At 39.8% G+C, this 26884-nt stretch overlaps 1 protein-coding gene across 2 annotated transcripts in view; it reads right to left on the reverse strand.

Annotated features, from left to right (window-relative positions):
* Positions 1-1810: 1810 nt before the first annotated feature.
* The window catches only part of PAPD5 (PAP associated domain containing 5), a 94244-nt gene continuing 69170 nt past the window's right edge, over positions 1811-26884 (reverse strand). Inside the window, exons 3-12 of one of the 2 annotated variants that reach the window (XM_011988650.1) lie at positions 24561-24607; positions 22312-22432; positions 20530-20637; positions 15655-15783; positions 14702-14915; positions 13301-13427; positions 13090-13193; positions 12799-12986; positions 9469-9633; positions 1811-8012 (exon numbers count right to left, since the gene is read on the reverse strand). In XM_011988650.1, coding sequence (XP_011844040.1) covers positions 7836-8012; positions 9469-9633; positions 12799-12986; positions 13090-13193; positions 13301-13427; positions 14702-14915; positions 15655-15783; positions 20530-20637; positions 22312-22432; positions 24561-24607 — 1380 coding nt within the window. In that variant the 3' untranslated portion in view covers positions 1811-7835. The remainder of the gene's footprint in view (positions 8013-9468; positions 9634-12798; positions 12987-13089; positions 13194-13300; positions 13428-14701; positions 14916-15654; positions 15784-20529; positions 20638-22311; positions 22433-24560; positions 24608-26884) is intronic. The other variant, XM_011988651.1, reaches the window with a different exon arrangement.

A 26884-nucleotide genomic window follows, 5' to 3' on the forward strand; every position in this document is an offset into this window, starting at 1 on the left:
GAGTGCAGTGGTGTAATCTCAGCTCAGTGCAACCTCTGACTCCCAGGTTCAAGCGAATGTCCTGCCTCAGCCTCCAGAGTAGCTGGGACTATGGGTGCATGCCACCACGTCCAGCTAATTTTTGTATTTTTTAGTAGAGATGGGTTTTCACCATGTTGCCTAGGCTGGTCTTGAACTCCTGGCCTCAAGTGATCCTCCCACTTTGGCCTCCCGAAGTGCGGGATTACAGGCATAAGCCACCGTGCCTGGCCAAAAAAAAAAAAAAAAAAAAATTTAAATGTAAAACTGTGGGAAAGATTTTTTCCTTAGTAAAATGGGTTCAGAAGAAAATTGTCATCAAATAGCAGTACTTTAGAAAATCCCTATTTAAGGTAAGCTGATGCAGTAAGCCTGGGCAACAGAGCAAGACCCTCTCTCTAAAAACAAAAAGGAAGCTGAAAAATACTGGATGTTTCTATTAATTTGTTAGCCTTGATGTGTCTGACACATTAATTTGCCAAAGCAACTTGCAAGCAAAAGTCAGCATAATAAAAAGGAATGAAATATATCTCTATGTGTACTGACCTGGAAACACATCTTTATATGGTAGGGGAATTGCAGAAAACTACAATACGATCCCATTTGTGTTAAAGGATGAAAGACTCCCTGAAATTATACTTGTTCATGTGTATAAATGCACAGAAAAAAAATCTAGGCTATGTCCCATAATACTAAGATGGATGGGTTTGGGGAGATGAGTGGGATTAGGGACTGAAGTGCAGCTAGATCCTTTTACTTAAATGTTTACATTTCTTCACAATAGAAAATACATTCATATGTTACTTGTGAAATAATTCACTGTGTCTAGGTAGATGGACAAAATTGTCATGGATATTCATTCTCTACTATTATATTTGAGAAACTTTTGGGATAATCTTTAGGAGGATTTTGCTTTTTTTGCCTTTTTAAAGAGAGCACTTCCAGCAGAGGTTTAAGCAGCAGAAATCGGCCAGGTGTGGTGGCTCACACCTGTAGTCCCAGCACTTTGGGAGGCCAAGGTGGGCAGATCATTTGAGCCCAGGAGGTCGAGGCTACGGTAAGCTGGAATGGCACCACTGCACCAGCCTAGGTGACAGAGTGAGACCCTGTCTGAAGAAAAAAAAAGGCAGGGGGGAAAAAAGACATTGCGCTGGAGTGGGCAGTCTGGTTTCACCCGCCAGTTGTCTACATGCTGCTGAGCACCTTCACTCTAAACCAGTTTGGGATTATCTTACGGGAAACTATCCGAGATTTTTTTTTGGTCACCGCTTGGCTAGCTCCCAGGCAGACAGACCAGTCCAAACCAAATCCTACCCTGCTGAGGGAAAATTCTGAGACATGCCTTAGGCTGCACTTTGGTTACTAACCCTGCCTCTCTCACTACTCTGGAGAACTGTTTTCATTATTCTGTTGTAATTATCTGTTACTTGTTACTCTGCCCAACCTATGGTAATGCATTTCATATTGCAAGCATAACCCCCTGCATTAAAGTAGAGGGTGAAACTGGGCTGGCATTTGTGAATAACCAAATTCTATGAGATTAGTTTCCATAATCTTCCGTGGCTGTTGGGGCGGGGGGGAGTCAAACGGTTATCATTGTCTAGGACAGAGTAGGATGAAAACAACATCCTCAAGCATCTCCCAGTACTAGTATTAAAAAGGATGAGAACCAGCTTACAGAACTAGCCACAGAAATGTCATATGTGCACAAGAAAACCTGCCTAAACAGAGCTGTCTTTAAATTTTAGAAAAAGTAGTCATTCAGGTTTTACATAAGGGCTCATACCAGAGGTTTTGAAGATAAATGAAAGCACAAAGCCTTTATTGAATTGCAGATTATGAATAATAAACCAAGTGGTAAGCACTAGGGGCAGATGTGCATAGAAATGCAATTTATAAAATTTCCAAGGCAAATAATTGACATCTTTGAAGAAACTGTCGTTAGCTTAAAAAATCTTCCAGGTGTGCAATTCATTCATAGTTTTCATCACTGGTTGCCCAGTGATATGGCCTCAGGAAATGTTGAGATTTCTTAAATCATTTGTATCAAATATCTTTTTCTGGTAAATTCCTTAGTGTCTCTGCAGTGGTAACTAGACAAGACTGGAAAGTTTTCAAGATGATTCAAACCTCCAGCACCTCACAGGAGTCCACATTTCTTAACACAGAAGACAATGCTAATCAAAGAAGGAAATAAATGAAAAGGTTATTAAAAACAAATACTGGCTTCACCAAAGTTTCTAAATATACATATCTATGTATATTCCACTAAAAATGTTTAACCCAATAGTCCTTCACTCTTTATATCCAGAAACTACACTTGTTGTCCGTCACTTGTCACCCATAACAATGTGTGTTAAGGCAGGGCTGCTTTTTAGTAGTAAAGACTGGAGACTCATGACACTTCTAACAAACAAGCTTGATTTATTTTAGGATTGCAAGACTTTCAAAAGACTTTTTAAAAGTGACTTCTGCAAGTTTCAATATGCAAAAATCAGAGAGGATCTTAAAATTAGGAGATTAAGTTTAGGGACAAAAACAACATATTATGATAAATTGCAACTAAATATAAGAGGTAATAATGAAATGGCCTTAGGAAAGAGCTATGAATAGCACAGAACCCAAATTGAAAGATGAAGAAACATATTAACTCCAAGAATGTAGCTGATAACCCATCATTTCACTCTTTGAAAGGCATGGGCTAACTTCTAAGAGGCAAGTACTGAACCTCACCAAGTCACTGGCTTTGGGGAATGCTTTTCCAAGTCCCCCTTTCCCTCCCCTACCCAATTCTACCCCACCTCACCATTCAGGTTTTTGTTTGTTTTTTTTAAGAGACAAAGGTCTTGAACTCCTGGCCTCAAGCAATCCTCCCACTGCAGCCTCCCAAAGTGCTGGGATTACAGGCGTGAGCCACCATGCCCAGCCTGAGCAACTTGTTTACTTCATACTTTCTCACTGGTACTATATGCGTTGTTTCTAGGCATCTTTAAGATAAATAACATTCCCCCAAAATATGTCCAGACTGTCCTTAGGAGAGACCTTCCATGTTACCAGGCCACGCAGAAGCTGGTGTAGTGAAAGGTACCTCAGTGGTGAAGCCACAAGGACGTTAAGTTAAAACGTAGAACTAGAGATGATATGCAAATACTAATAAAAACGTTCACTGAAATACACAAGAGAACACCTGATTTCCACATCATTAGCTGTTCTTATTGACATAGCTAAAATATCTCTCAGTAAATTCAGGAGCTACCACAAATTTATAATAACCAAAGGGAATGCACTACATCCATCTCTCTGGTTCTGCCTCCTTTTCTTTCAGGCTACTAGGCTACGGACAAGGTTAAACTCAATAAAGTACACACTTAAATAGAAAATGTAAAGGCCAAACATTTTTTAAAAAACCAAAAACCTGAGAGACAGTAAAATAAACATTAGCAGTTTACTAACTAAAAACTGCCCTCAAATATTTAATTCTAGCTATCAAATAGATCAGCAGACTTTATAAGCAATTTTTCTGGTTAATAATTTTGTCAACATTCAATATCTACATATATTTAGCTCATTATCTTTGACCAAAAAAAAAGAAAAGTTGCTAATGGTGTGAAGTCAAGATGGCTCAGAACAAGATGACTGAGAAAAAGGCTTCCAGTTAGGTCGAGTTTTCAAATCATGTAAATAACTTCTGCAGTAAAATCTGGCTTGTTTCTTAGCTATGTTAAATATCAAGGAGCACATTAAAATTTGATCTTTAACACTTATTCTACCCACAAATGTTCTGACAAGATGGCAGGTAGCTAGTCTTGAGGGTCAGAAACCAAGGCAAGATGAACTCTTTCAAGGAATTTCACATACACATCTTTGTTCCCACTTTAATGCTGGAATGTTAACGTCACTCTCTAAATATTTTACTAGATGAACTATGACCCTGATGAAAATTACTATCAACAGTAACTACTAAATGTAACTTTTATATTCAATTAGGTTTGTTAGAGGCATTTATAGAATATTTTGCTCACCACATACTTAGAGAATGTGCCTTTCCAGTAACTGAAAAAGTGTAATGAACTAGGAGAAGAAGAATAGATGGGTAAGAATAAATTCTTCTGTTCATTAATTTTAATGTTTCAATATTTATCACAGCAAAATTGGGAATGTCTTTTTGATAGTTTACCATTTAATTTTGACTGTGAAGCAACCAACTGTCTAGAAACATTCTTGGTTAGTGACAGAAACATTGAGAAATCAACATGTTAGAATTCAAGGAACTGATCAAACTATAGATCAATATTAAAGTAAAACTGAGATGTAGTCATGACCAATAAAAATATCAGCAACATTTACCACTAATACCTCATAATGGTGATTTCTAACAGATCAACCTTAACAACTACACCTCCCAGTCGCTGGAGAGGGCTTTGCAACGAACATGTCACGGCAAGAGAATCCTGCACTTCAAGTGGTTATTACTCTTTTCTGACCCTCTAGTGTTTCCAGAAACCCCAAACACTAGTCCATAGGTTCAGGCAAACACAAGTACACTTACCATTTCATGGGGGAGGGAATGAGCAGAAAACACATGGAGATATATAAGGTTCCAGTGGAAAAAGACAATTAAAAATGCTCACCCTATTGCCCATGTTTTGCCCTGTGCAGATTTCATCTAGGAATACTGGAGCCAAATCAAATAAGCTAAATATTAATAAGGCTCAAAATGCAAGTAAAGGTAAAGTACACTCAAAATAGGCCAAAAATATAACAGAATCAACTGTTGAAGACTGGAGGGCAATTACTTATAAAAAACATAGGTCCTACAGATCCAAGCTAGATTTGAAAACTGAGTGCAACATCTCCAAACCAAACAAAGACGTTCAAAACCAGGCACTTTCACAGTCACCTTAAAGCTGGAGGGAAAAAATGGATATACTTTTATCATCAAAACATAACTCATAAGATTTTGTGCTGACACCTCACCAACCCATCAGCACCTCTAAAAAACAGTATTTAAATATTAATATTTCTAATGGCCAGGTACACATACATGACTGCCAGAGAAATGTCACCAGAGTGAGGCAGAATTTGTAAAATCCCATTCTACAAGTATTAGCAAAGGAAGGTTATGATTCATGGATATGAATGGACTATAATATATAAATGACACATTTCTGATATATTCACAAAATCTTTATAGAAAGTATTAAAACTCAAAAAAGAAGTAAGATAGGAGTCAAATAGAGAGATGAAATGTATAAAACAAATGAGCAGGCAAACTAAAAGTTATTGAAAGTATTTTACTTCAGATTGAAAAATGAACAGCTTCCACACTGTTCACTGCAAGATACACAGTATTCACGAATACAATGCTGGTCATTTGAGGAAATGTATACACACCTCAATTTCTCCTTCATGCTTTTTTCTTTTAGAAAGATACTGTTTACCAAAAAGAAACTTCAGCAGTACAGGAAAAACTATTTTCCCAATAAATTTACGAAAACCTAAGATTCCCAATGGAATCAAGATTATCTTCCCGCTACCACCACCTTAATATAATCACATGCTTATTGGAACACTAATATTCGCACCCTAAGAGTACATTTACTTTCAACAATGAGGGTGATTCTTTAAAAACAAACAAACAAAAAACAACAAAAAAAACTTCAGTGTGGTAAATGTAACATAGATCTCTGCAAGTATTAAGTGTCTGAAATAGGCAGCTAATACTGGATTTAATATTATTTTATAAATAATTGTTCCCTTAGCAGTAAACATAAGTCTACACATTCACAATTGTCCTAGAAAATAAATACTGTGATTATGCACAAGGTTATGACAAACTAGTTTCAAAAACAAAAGCTCAACATCTCGATAAAAATTCTGATCAGAATGTGACTCAAAAATTTAAAACATTGTCAAAATAACATCGCATTTAAAATCTTCCACAGTTTACACGAGTACTATGAGTTTCCAGTTTCGGAACACATTTTTCCATTGTGAATTAAAATATGAACATATTGAAAATTGTTAATTTCAGTGATGACATCAGTTTTGGTCTTACTTTAGCATTATTTTCTTTATAAAAAGTTACACTAAGTGTCCATTAATGGTCTGATTGGTCTTCAGTATTTCATAAATGTATATAAAAGAAACTCCTAAAAGCCAATAGTACTTTATATGTATATATATATAAAAGAATCTTGTCTCAGAAATGGCTGTATTTAACAGAGCCATACACACTGATGCTAAACATAAGAGCTTTCACCCTGAAAGAAAGCATTTTCAGAAATGTCACTTACATTCTATTATATTAAATATTCCCAACTGAGTTTCAAACTCAACAGGTAATGATAACAGAATTATACATCTCATTGCACTCAAAGCTGACTACAACCAAAATTTACAGTATGATTGAAACAAGCCAATGCTTAAAAAAGTTTTAATTAATGATAACAATTCCATGAAAGAAGAGGATAAAGAATGGGATGACAAGAAGTATTTGGTCTTAATAAGGCAATACAAAATAGATCCATTATCAAAGACCATTTAATTTGGAAAGATCAACAATACCAAAAGCATAAAGTGGAATATAAGAAAATAGTTTTTTATAAGTATGATTTAATTAAAGCTGTTTACAGTTATTCTCCCACAGTAGTTAAGCATGAATTTTAAAAAGAATAAGAGATGAGAAACAGGCACACGCAGCACACAGGGTTAGAGAAGCCAGCATGCAAAGTCTGTGGAACTCGAAGTTTCACTGCAACAGGAATGAGACCAGACATGGGTGGCCGTTTTTTTGTTTTGTTTTGTTTTTTTGGGGTTTTTTTTCCTATTAGGAAGAAATGGGGGGGAAAAAAAAAGACTGCAAAGGCAGCAAACACAAAGTCATGTAATTGCCCATTGCCCAAGACAACAGCACTATAGAAAACAGTTGCAAGTTAATTCTCAGAGATGACCAGAGATTTTTCAGTGTTTACACAAAGTACATAGTATTTTTTTTTTTTTTTTTTTTTTTTACAAAATAAAATAAACATCATTTGCCACCATAAACCTTTTCTTTAGAGAGGAGAAATTTTTGCAGCAGGACACAAGGGTTCTATTAAGTCATTTCAATGCTGAGAAAAACAAATTGAGTAATAGAACTAATCACTTCCCTATATATGGATGTTAAGATGACAATTTAGATTATTTTTCAAACTAATCCTGAGAAAAAATCTGTTTACAATTTAAACAGTAATGTTATGTAAAAAGTATTATTAACAAATCCACTATTACAAATATCAATTTCCTATATGGTCTTCTATACATACACACAATAAAATGGTAAATATATGCAAAAATATTAAAAAAAAAAACAAAACATGCACAGATCACTTTCCCCTTTGGAATCTGGACTTCCTATCAGATACCTTTGTTTTCCTTCCCCACCCCATCCTCTGATATTGTTTCTATCACCCTACCAACACTGAATACTATTCCCTATAACTCTGCATAAAGCCAATGAGAAATATATTTATTTTACATTCAAGCTTTAAATCTTAAAATGACCCTGTTGTAGCATATGACTTATCAAATAAGCAGCCTTTTTTTCCCCCTTTTATGCTTTTTTTTTTTTTTTTTTTTTTTTTTTTTTTTTTTTTTTTTTTTTTTTGCAGTTGTCAGTCTTCATGATCCATTCTGTGGCGAGCTGGGAAAAAACGCAGTTGCTAAATCAACGTCTGAACAGTGTGAGGCTCCTGAATGTCTCCCAGGAGTCCCTGCGCAACTGTCCTGAGCATGAGATCATTGCACAGAGAAGACAGTCCACCGCGCAGCGCCGACTATCTACAGAGGTCTGAGAGGGGCGCGTCCCTCTTGTGTTTCCTCTTTTTGCCATGGTAATACTGATTATTGGATTTGCCTTGATGTTGTTTGTTTGCCATCAAGGAACCATGGCTTGTTTGAGTTGTACCTTGGAAGCCTTTGCTGGAAGAACGAAAGAGCCTTGCTGATCCATGCTGCAGAAACAGAAAACGACCACAAAGACATCAGTACTGCAGAAAAGCATCTGGATTTGGGGCAGCTTTCAAAACTAGGAATATGCTGGCTAGAGAGTTACCTTACTGACCACTGACTTATCTAGTGGGCAGAAAAAGCTGTTACAGGGGTTAACTCTTTTTAGTTCTGAAACCCTTACTTTATTTTAATGGAAATATTAAAAAGCATAGACCACTCGCTTACCTTCTTAACAGTGTGTGTGGGATGTAAAGGTTTTCTTAAGAAACCTACCAACCCAAATACCACATCATAAGTCACATAGCAGGAAGAGGCTCTTGGACATGACAGGCACACGGGTAGGTTGGGGTCAGCACAGGTGGCCGCTCCCTTCCTGCTATTCATGGCCTGTGGCTTTCTCATGACCCCAGTCCCTTCTGTCAACCCTGTCACTTGAACTGGTATTTTGCAATGAGTCTGTGTCTGGCATACATGGCTAAAAGCCACGGAGGTAAAATGAACTCAGTGAGTCAAATCAGACACAAGGTAACAGCCAAAAGGCCTCTTCCCAGGTTCCCAGTTATAGTTAGGAGTGACCCAGCCTCAGGCCAGAGCCCCATATCAATGGCTTCCTCCCCTCACTCTGAGTCATTACACAGTTAATGACAATTCTAGGCAACAAAAAACTTAAACTAGAGTATCTCTGTGGCCTTTTAAGTCCAGGCTAATGTTAATCAACTGACCATGCCTGACAGCCAGCTGATCATTTCAACACTGGCAACAAGGTATTGAACCTTAAAATATTAGAAAAGGATACATTATTCCCAGACATGCACACTGCCATGAGGCCTCACAAAACCTTCATGCCAGCTTATTTCATGTACAATTGAAACATTTTTTTTTTTTTTTTTTTTTTTGAGACGGAGTCTGGCTCTGTTGCCCAGGCTGGAGTGCAGTGGCCGGATCTCAGTTCACTGCAAGCCCCGCCTCCCGGGTTCACGCCATTCTCCTGCCTCAGCCTCCCGAGTAGCTGGGAGTACAGGCGCCCGCCACCTCGCCCGGCTAATTTTTTTTGTATTTTAGTAGAGACGGGGTTTCACCGTGTTAGCCAGGATGGTCTCGATCTCCTGAACTCGTGATCCGCCCGTCTCGGCCTCCCAAAGTGCTGGGATTACAGGCTTGAGCCACCGCGCCCGGCCTCAACTGAAACATTTTTTATATGGTAGTTTGGCTGGAACATCTTATAAGGACCAGTCAATAGATTTCTGAAGAGGTTTATGTTACAATGGTGTCTCACAAAGATCCTTAGGACATCCTGTTCCTAGAAGCACTGTCGTGTGTTGGAATCTCTTAGAATAAAGTAAGTTTGTTCTTCAATCTAGCGTTTTCTTCAAACCCATGCTGCATATTATTCACATGTAGGAAACTCTAAATATTTTGTATCAAACACTAACAATTAAAAACCCACATTCCACATACCTGAGATTTGTTGGTGCTGTTGGATGTGTTAGTGGTTTGGGTGCTTTGCATTTTGCCAACTGCCTGAGAGGACTCCAGGGATACATCTTGCGACCCTACTCGGTTCCCAGTGGACGGACGGCAAAGCAGCTGTTTCGGGGTTTTGCATGGTGTTGCATCGGAATCCTAACACAAGTCACATGAGTTATAATGTGACATATTAGTAATTTAGATACTCAATATTCAGAAAGAAAAACAATTTTGGTTAAAGTACTCTCTAGACTAAATTTAAACATTTGGGAGTTAAAAGAAGCACACTGAGGAATTTACAAAATTAATTGTTTGTTTAAATTTTCCTCTAAACATTTAAAGTGACTGATTTTATCAGAGAGCTTCTGTTCATTGTTAAATCCACTGCCCACATCTTACCTTGAAGGAGCTCACAGAGGTCTGAGTTTATTTGTTTTTTTATTTATAGAAAATGAAAGAGTATGGTAAAGAGTGAGGAACCTAGGTCCTAGTCCCTGGCTTCAGCCAGACACAAGATGTCATTTGTCTGTAATGACAAATCAGTGATCATTCCAACCAAACATACTGGTGTGGGTGGGTGCAGACTTCCCAGCGACAGTGGGCTGAGCCCCACCTGTTTCTGGGCTGCTTGGGCCATGACAATGCTACGTCTCTCTGCAGGTCTCCACCCTGGCCCTGGCACTTTACCCAGTATCTCAGAGTCGCAGTCTCTCACTTCCCAAGACTCCATCTCCCTGTGTCTGTGACATCTAGCTTGGCATTCTGTCCTCCAGAGCATACTGCTCTAGGAACAAAAGGGCAAACGGGGAGATTTTGCACAGGAGGATTTATGATTCCATATTGACACACGGTCATCAACAACATACAATATTTAGATTACTTTTCATGTCCTATACTTAATAAAGTTAAAATCAAACAGGTAAGCCTGCTTTAGATATCAAATCAGTAAACTACAAATTAACCTTGATTTTAAAAGGTAACTTACGTTATAATTGACACATAAATTCTATCAGGATGGGGGAAGAAAAAAAATTCTATCAGGATAGAAAGAGAAAGTAGATTAGAAATTACCAGAGGATAAGGGAGGGAAGGAAGAATTAGGAGAAACTACTACTAAATGCAGGGTTTCTTCTTGGGGTATGGAAATGTTCTAGAATTACTGGAGATGGCTGCACAACATTGTGAATATGTTCTAAAAACCACTGAATTGTACATTTTTAATGCTGAATTTTATGTTAATCATACCTCAATTTTAAAAAATTTGGCTGGGCACAGTGGCTCACACCTCTAATCCCAGCACTTTGGGAGGCCTAGGCGGGTGGATCACGAGGTCAGGAGATCGAGATCATGGTGAAACCCCGTCTCTACTAAAAATACAAAAGATTAGCCAGGTGCGGTGGCAGGCACCTGTAGTCCCAGCTACTCGGGAGGCTGAGACAGGAGAATGGCGGGAACCCGGGAGGTGGAGCTTGCAGTGGGCCAAGATCACACCACTGCACTCCAGCCTGGGCAACAGAGCGAGACTCCGTCTCAAAAAACAAAAAAAACAAAAAAACAAATAAAATTCAACCAGGAAGCTGAAAAAAATTGAGTGAAAGAAGCTTTACACAAAAGTATATTCTATGTGGTTCCATATATATGAAATTCTGAAACAGGCAAAACTAACTATGGTGTTAAAAAGTCATAACAGCTGGGCTCACACCTGTAATCCCAGCACTTTGGGAGGCCAAGGTGGGCAGATCACAAGGTCAGGAGCTCGCGACCAGCCTGGCCAACATGGTGAAACCCCATCTCTACTAAAAAAAGAAAAAATTAGCTCGGTGTAGTGGCACATGCCTGTAATCCCAGATACTCAGGAGGCTGAGGCAGGAGAATCGCTTGAACCCAGGAGGTGGAGCTTGTGGTGAGCGAAGATCATGCCATTATATTCCAGCCTGGGTGACACAGCAAGACTCCGTCTCAAAAAAAAAAAAAAAAGAAAGAAAGAAAAATGTTAAAGGCCAAGTGGGGTGGCTCATGCTTGTAATCCCAGCAATTTAGGAGGTTGAGGTGGGTGGATCACGAGATCAGGAGTTCAAGACCAGCCTGACCAACATAGTGAAACCCCGTCTCTACTAAAAATAAAAAAAATTAGCCAGGCACGGTGGTGTGCACCTGGCTGCAAAAAAAAGAAAGAAAGAAAAATGTTAAAGGCCAGGTGGGGTGGCTCATGCTTGTAATCCCAGCTACTCAGGAGGCTGAGGCAGGAGAATCGCTTGAACCCGGGAGGCAGAGGCTGCAGTGAGCCAAGATCACACCACTGCACTCCAGCCTCGGCGACAGAGCGAGACTCCATCTCAAAAAAAAAAAAAAAAAATCGTAACAGTGGTTCCCTCTGAGGGTGGGGTTAGGGATTGATGAAAGAATCATGAGCTTGCTCTTTGGGTTGATGGTAATATTTGTACCTTATTAGGATTTTGGGCTATACATGTGTATGTATGTATTTGATAAAATTTAGTGAACATATGAGCAAGTAACCTAGACCATGAAAGTAAAAAAATTAGGGAAATTAAAAAAAAAAATTTAGTAAATGTACAATTAAGATTTCCTTATATGTTAATTTCATATCAAAAGGAAAAAATAGGCTGGGCACGGTGGCTCACGCCTGTAATCCCAGCACTTTGGGAGGGTGAGGCAGGTGGATCACTTGAGTTCAGGAGTTTGAGACCAGCCTGGCCAACAAGGTTAAACCCCGTCTCTACTAAAAATACAAAAAAATTAGTCCTGTGTGGTAGCAGGCGCCTGTAATCCCAGCTACCCAGGAGGCTGAGACAGGAGAATTGTTTGAACATGGGAGGCGGAGGTTGCAGTGAGCTGAGATCATACCACTGCACTCCAGCCTGGGCGACAGAGGGAGACCCTGTCTCAAAAGAAAAAAAAAGGAAAAAACAATAAACAAATATTGGAGTCTGGCTACAAGGATGCACAAGCTACAGTACTCTAGGGGAACTGATGTCTGTAATCTACTTTGAAATAGATCAAAGAATAAGATGAATTAATGGATAGAGTGATGGATAGACAGGTATGAGATAAGCAAGTAAAAGGTTAATGGCAGAATCTATTGGTGAGTACATGAATGCTCACTAAAATTTGTTCACTTTTGCTGTATGCTTGAAATTTTTCATAACAAAATGTTGAGAAAAAGTACAAGCATGGAAGTTATTAAAATATCCCAGTAAAATGTAAGCAAAGGAAGTAGCCTTAGCCTTCAAGACAGCATTAACCCCAGCAAGAGAACGTGCATGCGTCTGAGTTCAGAAGAGCTGAGGCTATCATACTTACTACATCGCTAGAGCTGGACTGTGTGGCAGAAGAGGACGACACTGGACCTGATGAAGAGTTTGAAGAGTGTTTACTAAGAGATTCCGAGGTTTTACTTCTACATTTTCCAAGGGCTTCATTTTCTTCAGATAGATTATTATTACATTTATCTAACTGCTGAGTATCTACTATCAAGGTAACACCATTTCCTGAAAGAGTGGCAAAAGATTGGAAAACGTTTCTTCCCATTAAACGCACACAACACAGAAAAGCCTCTAATACTCAGTCAATCGACCAAGGAAAATATCTTACCATTGCATGAAGGCTCAGGTCTATTCTTCAAGCCCCACTGCTTTGATATCCAATCTCTGTATGTGGCGACTTCATCTGTTACTCTAATTATTCTACCTAGTATGCTGCACGTGTTTAAAAAGAAAGAGAGAGGGAGGGAATAACATTAATTTGAAGATAAGAAGCCACAACCAATTTTGACACAATGGGCTGGTTACACATGAACTTTTACCTTTCTGTTTCATTGTTGGGATAGTACTTTGCTATTGGTGATACAGCATGACTCAAAACAACGTAGGCATAATCAAAGGCCTGCTTCACTTGCATGGCCCCATATGAACTCCTTCCAACATCATTACCTTTAAAAGAAATATAGGTAACACAGTAAGCTTGACTGTGCTTAATGTGCACTAAATGTTGACGACCCTCTTCCAGGAGAGCAAGGGCCATAGCTATCCCACCAGAGTTGTGCCTGGAAGCTGAGCTGTGAGCTGTTCCCAAAGCTCCCCAGTCTCTGAATATGTGCATCATGCAGTTGGTACTTCATTATGGTGTATCAGTTGTCGAAATGTATTCTGGCCCATCAAGAACTATCCCATTCCAAACATAAACAGTTATGCAAACAAAAGAAATAGCGCCCTGTTCACTCCTAAGAGTGAAACCCCAAGTTACATTAGAAATACTTCTATATTTTTTGGGTTTATATTAGCTATATATCTATTTATCACTCTAAATTATGAGCCCCTAAAAAGCAAGGATCATCTCGCTGAAAAGTCTTCGTGTCCTTTGGCCCAATGCTTTTGAACACAGCAGGCTCCCAATCAATGTAATGTTTTCTCAGTGAATAAACACATAGAACTATTAATGTTTATAAGGCAGCTCAATAAGCCAGAAATGGTTCCTAGGCAACTACTGTATCTTTTCACTCCCTTTCCTTACTCATTTTCAAAGTTTACACATTAAAGCAAATGACTAAAAGCACTTCCACTGAAGTCCAACAACGCAGAATCTAAATATTTTACAATTATATCAAGAAAAAATATTGCTCAGAAAAATCAGGACACAAGCAAGCAAACAGAACTTCAAAAAAGCATGGAAGGAATTTACTTTCTGCTTACTTTCAAGCCCACACGAAGCTGGAAAAAGCACAAAGAGACATGCAAAATCAAAGAGGAAAGGAGAAATTCAAAAAGAAAATACATTGTCTCCTTGCATCCTTCTGCTCATGAATTCAAAGATATATTACTGTGCTTGCTGCCTCTAAGGACTTCAGAATCATCTCATTAAAGCCTCATTAATTGCTGACAACTGGTTATAATCAAGGCAATAAGGACCCAAGAAAAAGGAGAAGCAGCCACCAAACATGAATCCATCCAAATAAGTAATGCCTTTTCTACTATGCTTTTAGGGTTAAACAGATTCTACTCCCTACTTATCTGGAAGTCTCCAAGGTGTTTTTCTATTGTCTGTGTCTCTTTATTTTAGTATGTTTGCTCATGAAATATTTTGATGAAAAAAGAATAACAATTAGAAGTTGTTCCTTCATTTTTCATCTAAAGAGAATTTAAAGTATAATAAGGTGACTGACAGTGCCCTCTCTTTGAATGCCCAAAAATTTACCTAATTTCAATACCTGGTTGTAAAGGATCTTCGATATAAAGCATTGATGGCCTGTAGCCATCTAGCATATTTTTCTGTACTTCATCTTTGGCCACATATGAACCACCATCCTTTATCCGGATGCCAGTCTTTAAATAATTGAAGTGTCGTCCATATAATTCAAAAAATTCTATTAAGAGAACACCATAGTTTGTATTGGGGATGCAAGCATCTTCCCTGGGATGTAACTAAAAGCAGAAAAGAAGAAATTATATTGGATTTTTGCTAAATTATCAAGGAGAGGGGGAATAAATTATATTCTAACTTCTACAAGCAATATTATTATAATTTTGGTTTAGCATAGCAGTCAATTGATAATGGGATAACAGCAGCCTATACTGCTGTTACACACAACACTAAAGTCCCATGGTGCGGGAATGGTGGGAGACTGTTTGTAAGGCTGAATTTTACAGGTGCACCAGGCTGCCGACCAGGGCTGGCTTGGCCCAAGACATCAGCAAAGTCGTTCTGACTCACGAATAGACTCAGGCAGCTGGCAACCCTGCGCCACATAAACACACCCATTTACAATACTAAGACTCAAATTTGCTCATCCAAATAGCAGATCTCAATTCCAACTAAACTTACAAGATTTAGCTGCTTAGAAGACATTCTTATTGCTGGCACTTATACTATTTACGCTTATGGAAACCAGGCCGTACATTCTGCATGTTAAAATTTGCAGTGAAAAGTCTCAAAAATACTAGAATATATGGGATTTAAAACCAAAAATATTCTTTCACAGAAATTTAAAAATATGTATTTGCTAAATGATAAAAATGTACCCAGTTTAAAGGGAAAAACCGTAAGTAATCAAGGAAAACAATGCAATTACAGGTTGATTTTGATTTTTTCCAAAATGTTTCCCAGCTGATTGATCACTTTTGCTTTTAGTGTGCACTAGCATGGTATACCCATATGACTTACCTGAAGGAAACTGACTGCCATTAAAAAGAGACTATAAGAACCAATTCCACCTGTAAATACTTCATTAAGGTCCCTCTGCAATAGGAATTGTTTCAATACTAAAACCAAGTATGGCAATACAGGATATTTCTGAAAAAGAAAATTGTATTTTCAATGAATTCCTGTATCAGCAACAGATCTAAGCATTAAGAGGGGGCATAAATTGGTCCTTACATTATAAAATTTGGTAGCGATATACAACATACTTAATTTTCCATTCTAAGAGTAAGCTATTAAAAAAAAGTAAACTATAGGTAATGAATGGTTCTCCCCTTATATCTAAAATGTAAGACATGTACACAGGAATAATAGCATCTAAGTACTTGCTACAGGGCTGGGCATGGTGGCTCATGCCTGTAATCCCAGCACTTTGGGAGACCAAGGCAGGCAGATTACCTGAGGTCAGGAGTCAGAGACCAGCCTGGCCAACATGATGAAACCCTGTGTCTACTAAAAATACAAAAAACAGCCAGGAGTGGTGGCAGGAGCCTGTAATCCCAGCTACTTGGGAGGCTGAGGCAGGAGAATCACTTGAACCCGGGAGGCAGAGGATGTAGTGAGGCGAGATCGTGCCATTGCACTCCAGCCTGGGCGACAGAGCAAGAATCCGTCTCAAAAAAAAAAAAAAAAAAAGTACTTGCTATAGGATAGAAACACAAACAGCATGTAACTGATGATGCTCATTTGTGACCATGACCCTCTAATATTCATTTGTAAACAGATAATAGAAAGAGTACAAGGACAAAGTCACCAACATCTTAAAGCACTAAATCAGTGAGATTTTTAAGAATCACTTTTCTTGGTGGCGCGCCACTGTAGACTAGGGACCTTTAGATTATTCTGCCACAGTCCTGGGGCAAACAAGAATCCGGCCTGCTGACTTACACATGGGCTGATGACTACAAACAGACCACCCCTCCCTTCCACGCTTTACAGGGAATGAGGCAGGGCTATCCTAGAGAACACCTGAACGGACAAGTATGTACAGAATGAGTCCACCTTTTGCTGTGCACATATTCATTCACTCCTCTCTGTAAGCCATGCCATAGGCTGAGGCCACTGAGGAAAACAAAGCAGGCACAACATCTTCAAAGAAGTCTTAACAGCTATTATTACTTAGGGTGGTAAAATTACTAGTTATTTCCATTTTTCTCCCCCTCACTCTGTCACCCAGGCTGGAGTACAGTAGCACAATCTTGGCTCATTGCAATCTCCAGCTCCTGGGCTCAAGTGATCCTCCCACCTCAGCCTACAACACCCAGCTAATTTTTGTATTTTTGTAGAGACAGGGTTTTACCACTGGTCTTGAACTCCTGAGCTGGTCTTGAACTCCTGAGCTCAAGTGATCTGCCTGCCTGGGCCTCCCAAAGTGTTGGGATTACAGGTGTGAACCATAGCACCTGGCCAGTGATTTCTATTTTTTTCTTTACTCTTATCTCTGTTTTCTAGATGTCCTACAGTGAACACGCATGGCTTCTATAAAAAAGAAAAAAAAAAAAAGCTTATACTTTTGCAAATTGTATCAAACTAAGCAAGCATAGGAAAGAACAAAAATATGGAGAAGTAAGTATTTTTAAACATTGTGGGCTGGGCACGGTGGCTCACGCCTGTAATCTCAGCACTTTGGGAGGCCGAGGTGGGCAGATCACTTGAGGTAGGGAGTTCGAGACCAGCCTGGCCAACATGGAAAAACCCCATCTCTACTAAAAATACAAAAATTAGCCGGGCGTGGTGGCACACGTATGTAGATCCAGCTATTCTAGAGGCTGAGGCACAAGAATCATTTGAACTCGGGAGGTGGAGGGTACAATGAGCCAAGATCGCACCACTGCACTCCAGCCTGAGTGACAGAGCAAGACTCTGTCTCAAAAAAAAAAAAAAAAAAAAAACACATTGTAGTTAAGTCAGTCTAGATACAGTTCCCTTCCAAAGAACAATAAGGGGTCAGGTTTGGTGGCTCATGCCTGTAATCCCAACATTTTGGGAGGTCAAGCAAGGAGGACTGCTTGAGCCCAGGAGTTTAAGAACAGCCTGGGCAACATAGCAAGACCTCATCTCTATTTTAAAAAAAGGAAAAAAAAAAGGGGGGGGGCCACATAGCAAGACCTCATCTCTATTTTAAAAAAAGGAAAAAAAAAAGGGGGGGGGCCACATAGCAAGACCTCATCTCTACTTTGAAAAAAAAAAAAAGTGGCCAGGCTTGGTGGCTCACGCCTATAATTCCAGCACTTCGAGAGGCTGAGGAGGGCGGATCACCTGAGGTCGGGGTTTGAGACCACCCTGGCCAACATGATGAAACTACATCTCTACTAAAAATACAAAAATTAGCTGAGCGTGGTGGTGAGCACCTGTAATCCCAACTACTCAGGAGGATGAGGCAGGAAAATCGCTTGAACCCAGGAGGCGGAGGTTGCAGTGAGCCAAGATCACGCCTCTGCACTCTAGCCTGGGCAACAGAGTGAGACTCCATTTAAAAAAAAAAAAAAAAAAAAAAAAAAGTTAGCCAGGTGTGGTAGGCCCGCTTGTGATCCCAGATACTCATGCTAAGGTGGGAGGATCACTTGAGCCCAAGAGGCTGAGGCTGCAGTGAGCCATGATCACTGCACTCTAGCCTGGGTACCAGAGTGAGACCCGGTGTCAAAAAATGAAAGAAAGGAAGAAAAGGAAGAAGGAAGGAAAAGGGAAAGGGGAAGGAAGAAAAGGAGAAAAGAAAAGAAAAGAAAAGAAGAGGAAGGGAAAGAAAAAGAGAGAAAAGAGAAAGGGAGGGACAGAGGAAGAGAGAGAGGGATAGGGAGAGGGAGAAGAAAAGGGGGAGGGAGAGAGAGAAAATGAGAATATGAAAGAATAAATAATTAGGGAAATATCTAACGCAGTTTTACCTGGATATACCCTTCGACCTCAAAATTTTGCTTCTGGGACTCTTCCTACAGACATTTTGCACGTGTAAAGCAAGATGCATGCATGGAAGTATGTTCGTCAATCCCTTTTTCTAACAGCAAAAGAAAAACTGGAACAACACTGAAGAACTGCTAAATCAAGCAGCCACAGTCTTACAAAAGACTACTGCCTGTGTAACCAACAAAAAGAATAAAGCAAGCCTCTATGTGTCAATAAGGAAGAAACCTCCAAAACATTAAGTTTTTACAAAGGTATGAGACAATGTGTGTATAATGTGCTACTCCTTTTGCTTATAATTTGAAAGAACATAAAAAAGCAACACAAAAAATAATAACTGGCAATGAGAAATTCTATAAAAATGATCTAAGTATCTATGGTGTAAGGGTGACTCACTTTACACCATCTCTTCATACTGATGAATGTTATCATGCATACGAATTTCAATTTTTAAAAGCTTTTTTCCAGAAAAATATTAGACAGGCGCACATGCACACACACATACACACACCCAATATAGTGAGATTATGGATAATATTTCTTTTATTTTTCTGCTTTTCTGTCTTCCATACATTTATGCAAGATGATAATGCTTGCAACATCAAGTAGTTAACATTTTTTCTTAAAAAACAAAGAAGAAATAGAAACTTTAGAGCTGCTTGAGAAAAAAAAAATTGTGAATATTCTAACAGAAGCCAAAGGAGTTAATGGTTTAGGTTAGACAGGAGAAAGCTGACAACTATCTAAGTATGTAAAATGTTCCACAGATAATGGTGACAAATTCTTCTCTATCTTGGAAGAAAATAGAATAGAAATAAACTTAAATCATTTCAAAATAGAAGTAAGGAAGCCTGTAGGAAACACCTTAAAGGTAATTTAGGGATTGAAATCTAGAAAATGCTCTTAAAACTCTTAACCTATTTCCTGTTTAGAAAAAAAAAGAGTACAGCCGGGCACAGTGGCTCACGCCTGTAATCCCAGCACTTTGGGAGGCTGAGGTGAGCAGATTGCAAGGTCAGGAGTTCAGGACCAGCCTGGCCAATACGGTGAAACCCCATCTCTACTAAAAATACAAAAATTAGCCAGGCATGGCGGCGGGTGCCTGTAGTCCCAGGTACTTGTGAGATCGAGGCAGAAGAATTGCTTGAACCTGGGAGGCAGAGGTGGCAGTGAACCAAGATCGCACCACTGCACTCCAGCCTGGGTGACAGAGCGAGACTCTGCCTCAAAAAAAGAAAAAAAAGAAAGTGCAGCTCACTGCCCGCGCAGTATTCTTGGGGCAAACAGGAAATGGGTTAAAGGAAAGGTTCTTAATCTGAACTCCTGAAGGTTAAAAACAGATGGAATCAACTGTGTAGCAGAATTCCATCCCTTCTGTCTCTACAAGGAAGGATCTAGAGCAGACAATTTCTTCAAAAGCTTTCTCAACTTTTAATTCTTACTTGAGGTCACATTATAAGTTAGTCACTGATCATTACAAGCAGATTCAAAGAAAGCAAAACCATTGCATACAAAAGTAAGGTGCAGGCTGAGCATGGTGGCTCATGCCTATAATCCCAGTGCTTTGGGAGGCTGAGGCAGGAGGACTGCTTGAGCTTAGGGATTGGAGATTAGCCTGAGCAACATGGCGAAACCCCTTCTCTACAAAAAAAAAAAAAAAAAGCCAGGTGTAGTGGCTCACGCCTGTAGTCCCAGCTACTTGGGAGGCTGAGGTGAGATGATCACTTGAACCCAGGAGTTTGAGGCTGTAGTGGGTCATGATCCAGCCACTGAACTCCAGCTTAGGTGACAGAGTGAGACCCTAGCTCTATTTTAAAAAGAGAGAGAGAGAGAGAGGTGTTTGTCAGCAACATGCATATAAAAATATTAGACCACCACCACAACAGAATCTTAAAATTACGTTTCTAATAGTTTTATTGTATAAACACTAAATTCTCTGACCTTGGTAAAATCTTTGATGAGGTCAGCTGCTCTCACGCCATTCTGTACATTAAAGCTGATATCAACTTTCACTTCAGTAAAAGAATCTGTTAGTTTAATAATAGGTACCTATAAAGAGAAGAAAGGTAAAATGTAAATGCTTTAACCAGATTAAATGACAAAATCAAGGGATGGAGGGTTACTAGACATGAGGTCTCCATCATCTCATGCGAGCATAAGAACACTGAGTATTCTAAATATGGCACACCCCAGTAACCCTGGACTGCTACAAATACCATATGTTGCATATTTAGCATTGGGCCCCATACAATATATTTTGTAATTTCTATAAATTGAGAATTTTGTTTGGTGTCCAATTTTTGATTATTTATTTTTATTGTTTATATCTAAGGCATACATGTTTTGATATACTTATGCTTGATATACATACTGAAGTGATTACCACAGTTAAGTAAATTAATATGCCCATCATCTCGTTTATTAGTTGACATATAGTTATAATAATTTTAAAATTATCTAACAAAAACCTTCCTCAATACTTTGGAGAACACTTTCTGAGTATAAGATGAAGAACGATGAATACTAGGTATTAAATGTTTTGTATCATCAAACTGTTTCTAATAAGAAAATTGCTGGATTCTTAAGATATACACTACAACCCCCTTGCATTACTGGTCAGTTTTGCAAATAGCCCAAAAAGCAACCTGACAAGATAAGATATAAAAATTATTCTCAAAAACTGACATGATTATTTACATGAGCTATCAGGAGTTCTTTTCAAAAAATGCTCCAACTTGGGCAACACAGGGAGACCCTATCTCTACAAAAAAAATTTTTTTTTAAATAAACAAGGCATGGTAGGGTGCGCCTGTAGTCCCAGCTACACATAAGGCTGAGGTGGGAGGATCACTTGAGTCCAGGAGTTAGGGAACAGCCTGGGCAACATAGTGAGACTGTATCTCTCTCTAAAAAAATGAATAAAATATTGCTGGGCGCAGTGGCTCACGCCTGTAATCCCAGCACTTTGGGAGGCTGAGGCGGGGAGGCTTACGAGGTCAGGAGATTGAGACCATCCTGCCTAACACAGTGAAACCCCGTCTCTATTAAAAATACAAAACATGAGCCGGGAGTGGTGGCAGGCGCCTGTAGTCCCAGCTACTCGGGAGGCTGAGGCAGGAGAATGGTGTGAACCCGGAAGACGGAGCTTGCAGTGAGCTGAGATCGCGCCACTGCACTCCAGCCTGGGTGACAGAGCAAGACTCTGTCTCAAAAAAAAAAAAAATAATGCAAATGAATAAAACAAACATCTGTACAGTGAGTACTGTGTGTGATAAAATTGGGTATTCTGCTGTTGTTAAAAGAAATGCAGGCCAGGTGCAGAGGCTCACACCTGTAATCCCAGCACTTTGGGAGGCAGAGGTGGGTGGATCACTTGAGCCCAGGAGTTGGAGATCAGTCTGGGCAACACGGTGAAACCCCGTCTCTACAAAATTTACAAAAAAATTAGCCAGGCATGGCAGGCTGTGTCTGTAGTCCAGCTCCTCGAGATGCTGAAGTAGAAGGATCACTTGAGCCGAGGAGGTACAGGTTGCAGTGACCCAAGATTGTGTGGTCACAATCCAGCGTGGACAACCAGAAAACTTTTTATGTGCAAGCACGGTGACATTAACAAAATGAAAGAATCACTCACTTGCAATGTAACTGTGCTCACCAAACTTTAATTTTAATTCAAGTTTCATAGGTAAATAACCAAGGTTTAATATGAAATGCTGCAGAACTTACAGTTGCTTTGTCTAAAACTTTCACCGAATCCTCATCTGCGACTTTGTGTTTCCGAAGAGCTTCTTCCAGAGTCCAGAGGGGTAGGTTCTCCCACTTCCCAAACACCACTAGGTCGATGTCACTGAACACAGAATACATATACAAGAGGGTCTGAAGAAGCTGGAAACTTGTTTTAACTGACACTCATGCTTACAGACTTCATTAGTACAATTAAAACCTATTTCCCACCCTGGCCAACAAAGACTAAATGTGTTAGTGATAATGGTTTTGTGGAGAGGGGAAATAGTAGTTGTTGATTTTAACAAACTCCTCCTCCCAGTCATTTCACAGAATTCAGGTCTCAGGAAATAGGGTAATTTTGAAAGAAGTAAAACCTCAAAAAAAAAAAAGGCACTTAACGTCCTTTCCTTAATAAAGGCTTCCGGTACTAGACATAATGATTTTCCTATCTGGATGAGATTAATTGCAACTCAGAAATATTATGAAGTGCTTTAAACTGGATGCAGACCAAGTATCCAGCATGCTACCATTTGTGTTAATACACACACATGTCCTTTTATATGCACAGGTATCTCTGAAAGGATATGTGAGAAATTGGTAAAAGTGGCTGTTCTGGCTGGGCGTGGTGGCTCACACCTGTAATCCCAGCGCTTTGGGAGGCCAAGGTGGGCAGATCACGAGGTCAGGAAATTGAGACCATCCTGGCTAACACGGTGAAACCCTATCTCTACTAAAAAATACAAAAAAATTAGCCGGGCACAATGGCAGGCGCCTGTAGTCCCAGCTACTCGGGAGGCTGAGGCAGGAGAATGCCGTGAACCCGGGAGGCGGAGCTTGCAGTGAGCCGAGATCGCGCCACTGCACTGCAGCCTGGGCGACAGAGCCAGACTCTATCTCAAAAACAAAACAAAACAAAACAAAAAAACAAGTGGCTGTTCCACGGAGAACCAGGGGGCAGAGGTGGGACTGAGACTTTTCCCTGTATTGATTTTTGTGCCTTTCCCAAATGTGAACTATGTGAATGTACTACGTATTCATAAAATTTAATTAAATTTTTTAAGAAAGAGTGATTTTTCATGTTTTACTGAGGCTGAGAACCTAAGTAAGAAATATGAACTCGAAGTTGAGTATTTTATGACTTTTGCAGGCCAAGGACATCTATGGGAAGAATGGAAATTGCCAGGGTCCACCCACTTCAGCACACTTTAAGTTGGGCTAAAGTGTACCAAATCAAGCTCAAATGGAAAAACATGACGCTGACTTTATTCTGGAGAGATTAAGTAATAATAGTAATAACCATGACGGAATGTTCAAACAATTTCAATTCTTAGAGAGCAAGTATTCACCCTTCAGGGAAACATCATTTCCAAAAGAAAGCCTCCAAGGCTGTGCATCAAGAGAGGTCTCATTTGAGAAGACTGAAACTGAACAAGAGTCCTGAAAGGCCAAGATCTTTCTCAGAGAAGAGATCTGTACCTGAATTTCTGGATCAGGATGCTGGAGCCATAACTAGTAGAATTGAGTTCTTAATTTGAAAGCGAGAGTGAGAGAGTGAGTGAGTGAGTGAGACAGTGGGAACTCACATTCTAGAGGATATACAATCAGACATTTTATCATGAGACTACATTAACATCTGTGTCAGTGGGTTAAGTTATGGGACTGAGCAATACTCTGCCAGGTAGTCAATTTCTAAAATTAGTAACTAACTGATTCCACTGCAATATGATCCCTTTTCCATCTCTCTGTACCATCTACATCTTGGAGATGTGAAGTGATATTCTACTTCAAGGTAAATCAAATTAAATGCTGGTAAATCCTTTACTTTTTTATTTTTTATTTTTATTTTATTTATTTATTTTTTTGAGACAGAGTCTCGCTCTGTTGCCCAACCTGGAGTACAATCTCAGCTCACTGCAACCTCCATCTCCCGAGTTTAAGCAATTCTCCTGCCTCAACCTCCGGAGTAGCTGGGATTATAGGCGCGTGCCGCTACACCCAGCTAATTCTTGTATTTTTAGTAGAGATGGAGTTTCACCATGTTGGCCAGGCTGGTCTTGAACTCCTGACTTCAAGTGATCCGCCCTCCTCGGCCTCCTGAATTGCTAGGATTACAGGCGTGAGCCACCATGCCCAGTCCCATTTTTGTTTTATAAATTTGTTTTGTTTCTACTCCTTACAAATTTGACAGCCAAAACGAATACACTCTAGGAAAAGGTACAGTCCTTTAAAAGATTCATGAGTGTACTAACCTAGTAGGTAAATATAGTCCAGTTTTAAAACTTCCAAATATCTGGACCTGAAACAGAAAAAGAAGTTATTATATTGAGGTATCAGATAAAGTCACCAAGATATGGAGAAATGTCAGTTTTTGCTACCCTCTACTGGTACTTTTCGGTATGACAAGAGTATTTTTTTTTCTAACCCCATTCTTCATGAAGTGGGCATTCTGTTTCACAAGCAGACATTCTGAATATAATTTCAACTTACCTGGTTCAAATATGAAACACAGAGACCAAAATACAGTTGTCCCTTGGTATCGGCAGGAGACTGGTTCCAGTCCCACTATGCCAAAATCTGAAGATGTTAGAGTCACTGCTATAAAATGGTGGAGTATTTGCATATAACTATGCGAGTCCTCCCATATACTTTACATCATCTTTAGATTACTTATAATACCTAGTACAATGTAAATGCTATCTAAATAGTCGTTATACTGTATTTTAAAAATAACTTGTATTGTTTTTATTGGTGCATTGTTATTTTAATAGTTTTTTTCTGAATATTTTCAATCCACTGTTGGTTTAATATGGAGGTGTGGTACTTAAGGATACAGAAAGCCAACCACAGGAAACTTCCAGAAGTAGTTCAGATCAATAATGTTCCCTCATTATCCAGAGACACAATCACAAATCCTTAATTTTTGTTCTCTGAGCAGGAGACTTCGAATAGATTACTAAATTGGGATCAGACTAACTGTAGGGCAAGTGTGGGCCTTTAGGTCAATTCCACAGAGAACACCAGGCACCATCATTTTATAACATCGTGCTGTGGCATAAAACTGGGATGCATTCCAGCTCAACCCATGGAGAACAGGGGAACTCAGGCAGAAATACGTATGCAGGTAATTGTAATAAAAAAGGATAGGCCGGGCACAGTGGCTCACGCCTTTAATCCCAGCACTTTGGGAGGCCGAGGCAGGTGGATCACCTGAGGTCAGGAGTTCACGACCAGCCTGGCCAACATGATGAAACCCCATCTCTACTAAAAACACAAAAATCAGCCAGGTGTGGTGATGGGTACCTGTAATCCCAGCTACTCAGGAGGCTGAGACAGGAGAATTGCTTGAACCTGGGAGGCAGAGGCTGCAGTGAGCTGAGATCATGTCACTGTGTCACTGCACTCCAGCCTGGGCGACAGAGCAAGACTCCATCTCAGGGCGGGGGAAAAGGATAAACAGTGAAACAAGTTCAACCTCTGAGGCGAGATGGACCTGGGAACCTAAACCACAAGCTCATGTTCCTCATCTGTAGGTAGACAGATGATGGCTGGCTGGCTGGCTGGAGAGAGAGAGAGAGATAGTCAACCTCCACCTAAGAAAGATAAGGGTTAAATTAGACCAGGGCTTCTCAACATTGGCATTTGGGAGTGGATAATTCTTTGTTGTAAGGGCCTATACTGTTCATCACACAATGGCTGGCGGCATCCATGGCCTCTACCCACTAGGTACTAGCAGTGCATACCCAGCCAGGACAATCAAAAATGTCTCGGACATTGCCAAACGCCCCCCTGGAGAGCAAAATAATCACCGGCTAAGAACCACTGATTTGGATCACATAGGAGAAAGAATGTGACATATGGTCACTGTTCATAAAATATTAGTATCCTCGCCTTTTCCCTTTACCTACAGCGTCATATATATACTGTCATATACATGCAAGTTTTACATACAGTGAAACTTCCTTGTTTTGCCAATTGGACAAAAACACCACCCAGGACAGTGCCTAAAGAAAAGTTACAGAACACAAAGTAATGGATTCTATTATTTTGTTACTTCTTTGCATACACAAAATCATAAAACAGGCCCTCAAAGTGCCCTAAAAAGTGAAGTATTAACTTAGTACCAGTAACAGGCCAAGTGTGGTGGCCCACGCCTATAATCCTAGCACTTTGGGAGGCCAAGGCGGGCAGACTGCTTGAGCCCAGGAGTTCAAGACCAGCCTGGGCAACACAGTGAGACTCAGTCTCTACAAAAAAATACGAAAATCAGATAGGTGTGGTGACGTGCACCTGCGGTCCCAGCTACTCGGGATGCTGAGGTGGATCACTTGAGCCCAGGAAATCAAGGCTGCAATGAGTCATGATCGCACTACTGCACTCCAGCCTCAGCAACAGAGTGAGACCCCTATCTCAAAAAAAAAAAAAAACAAAAGACTTGGTACCAGTAACAAAAACAACAAATAAGCCAAGAAGAAATCCCAAGCAATCATTTTGTTCACTGACTGGGAGCTGTCTAAAAGGCAATTAGCTGGTCTGAGAGAGATGAAAAATGGCAATTTCAGGAAAGAAATAAGAA

Source organism: Mandrillus leucophaeus, unplaced genomic scaffold (genome assembly GCF_000951045.1).
Source record: "Mandrillus leucophaeus isolate KB7577 unplaced genomic scaffold, Mleu.le_1.0 Scaffold333, whole genome shotgun sequence".
Lineage (NCBI taxonomy): Eukaryota > Metazoa > Chordata > Mammalia > Primates > Cercopithecidae > Mandrillus > Mandrillus leucophaeus.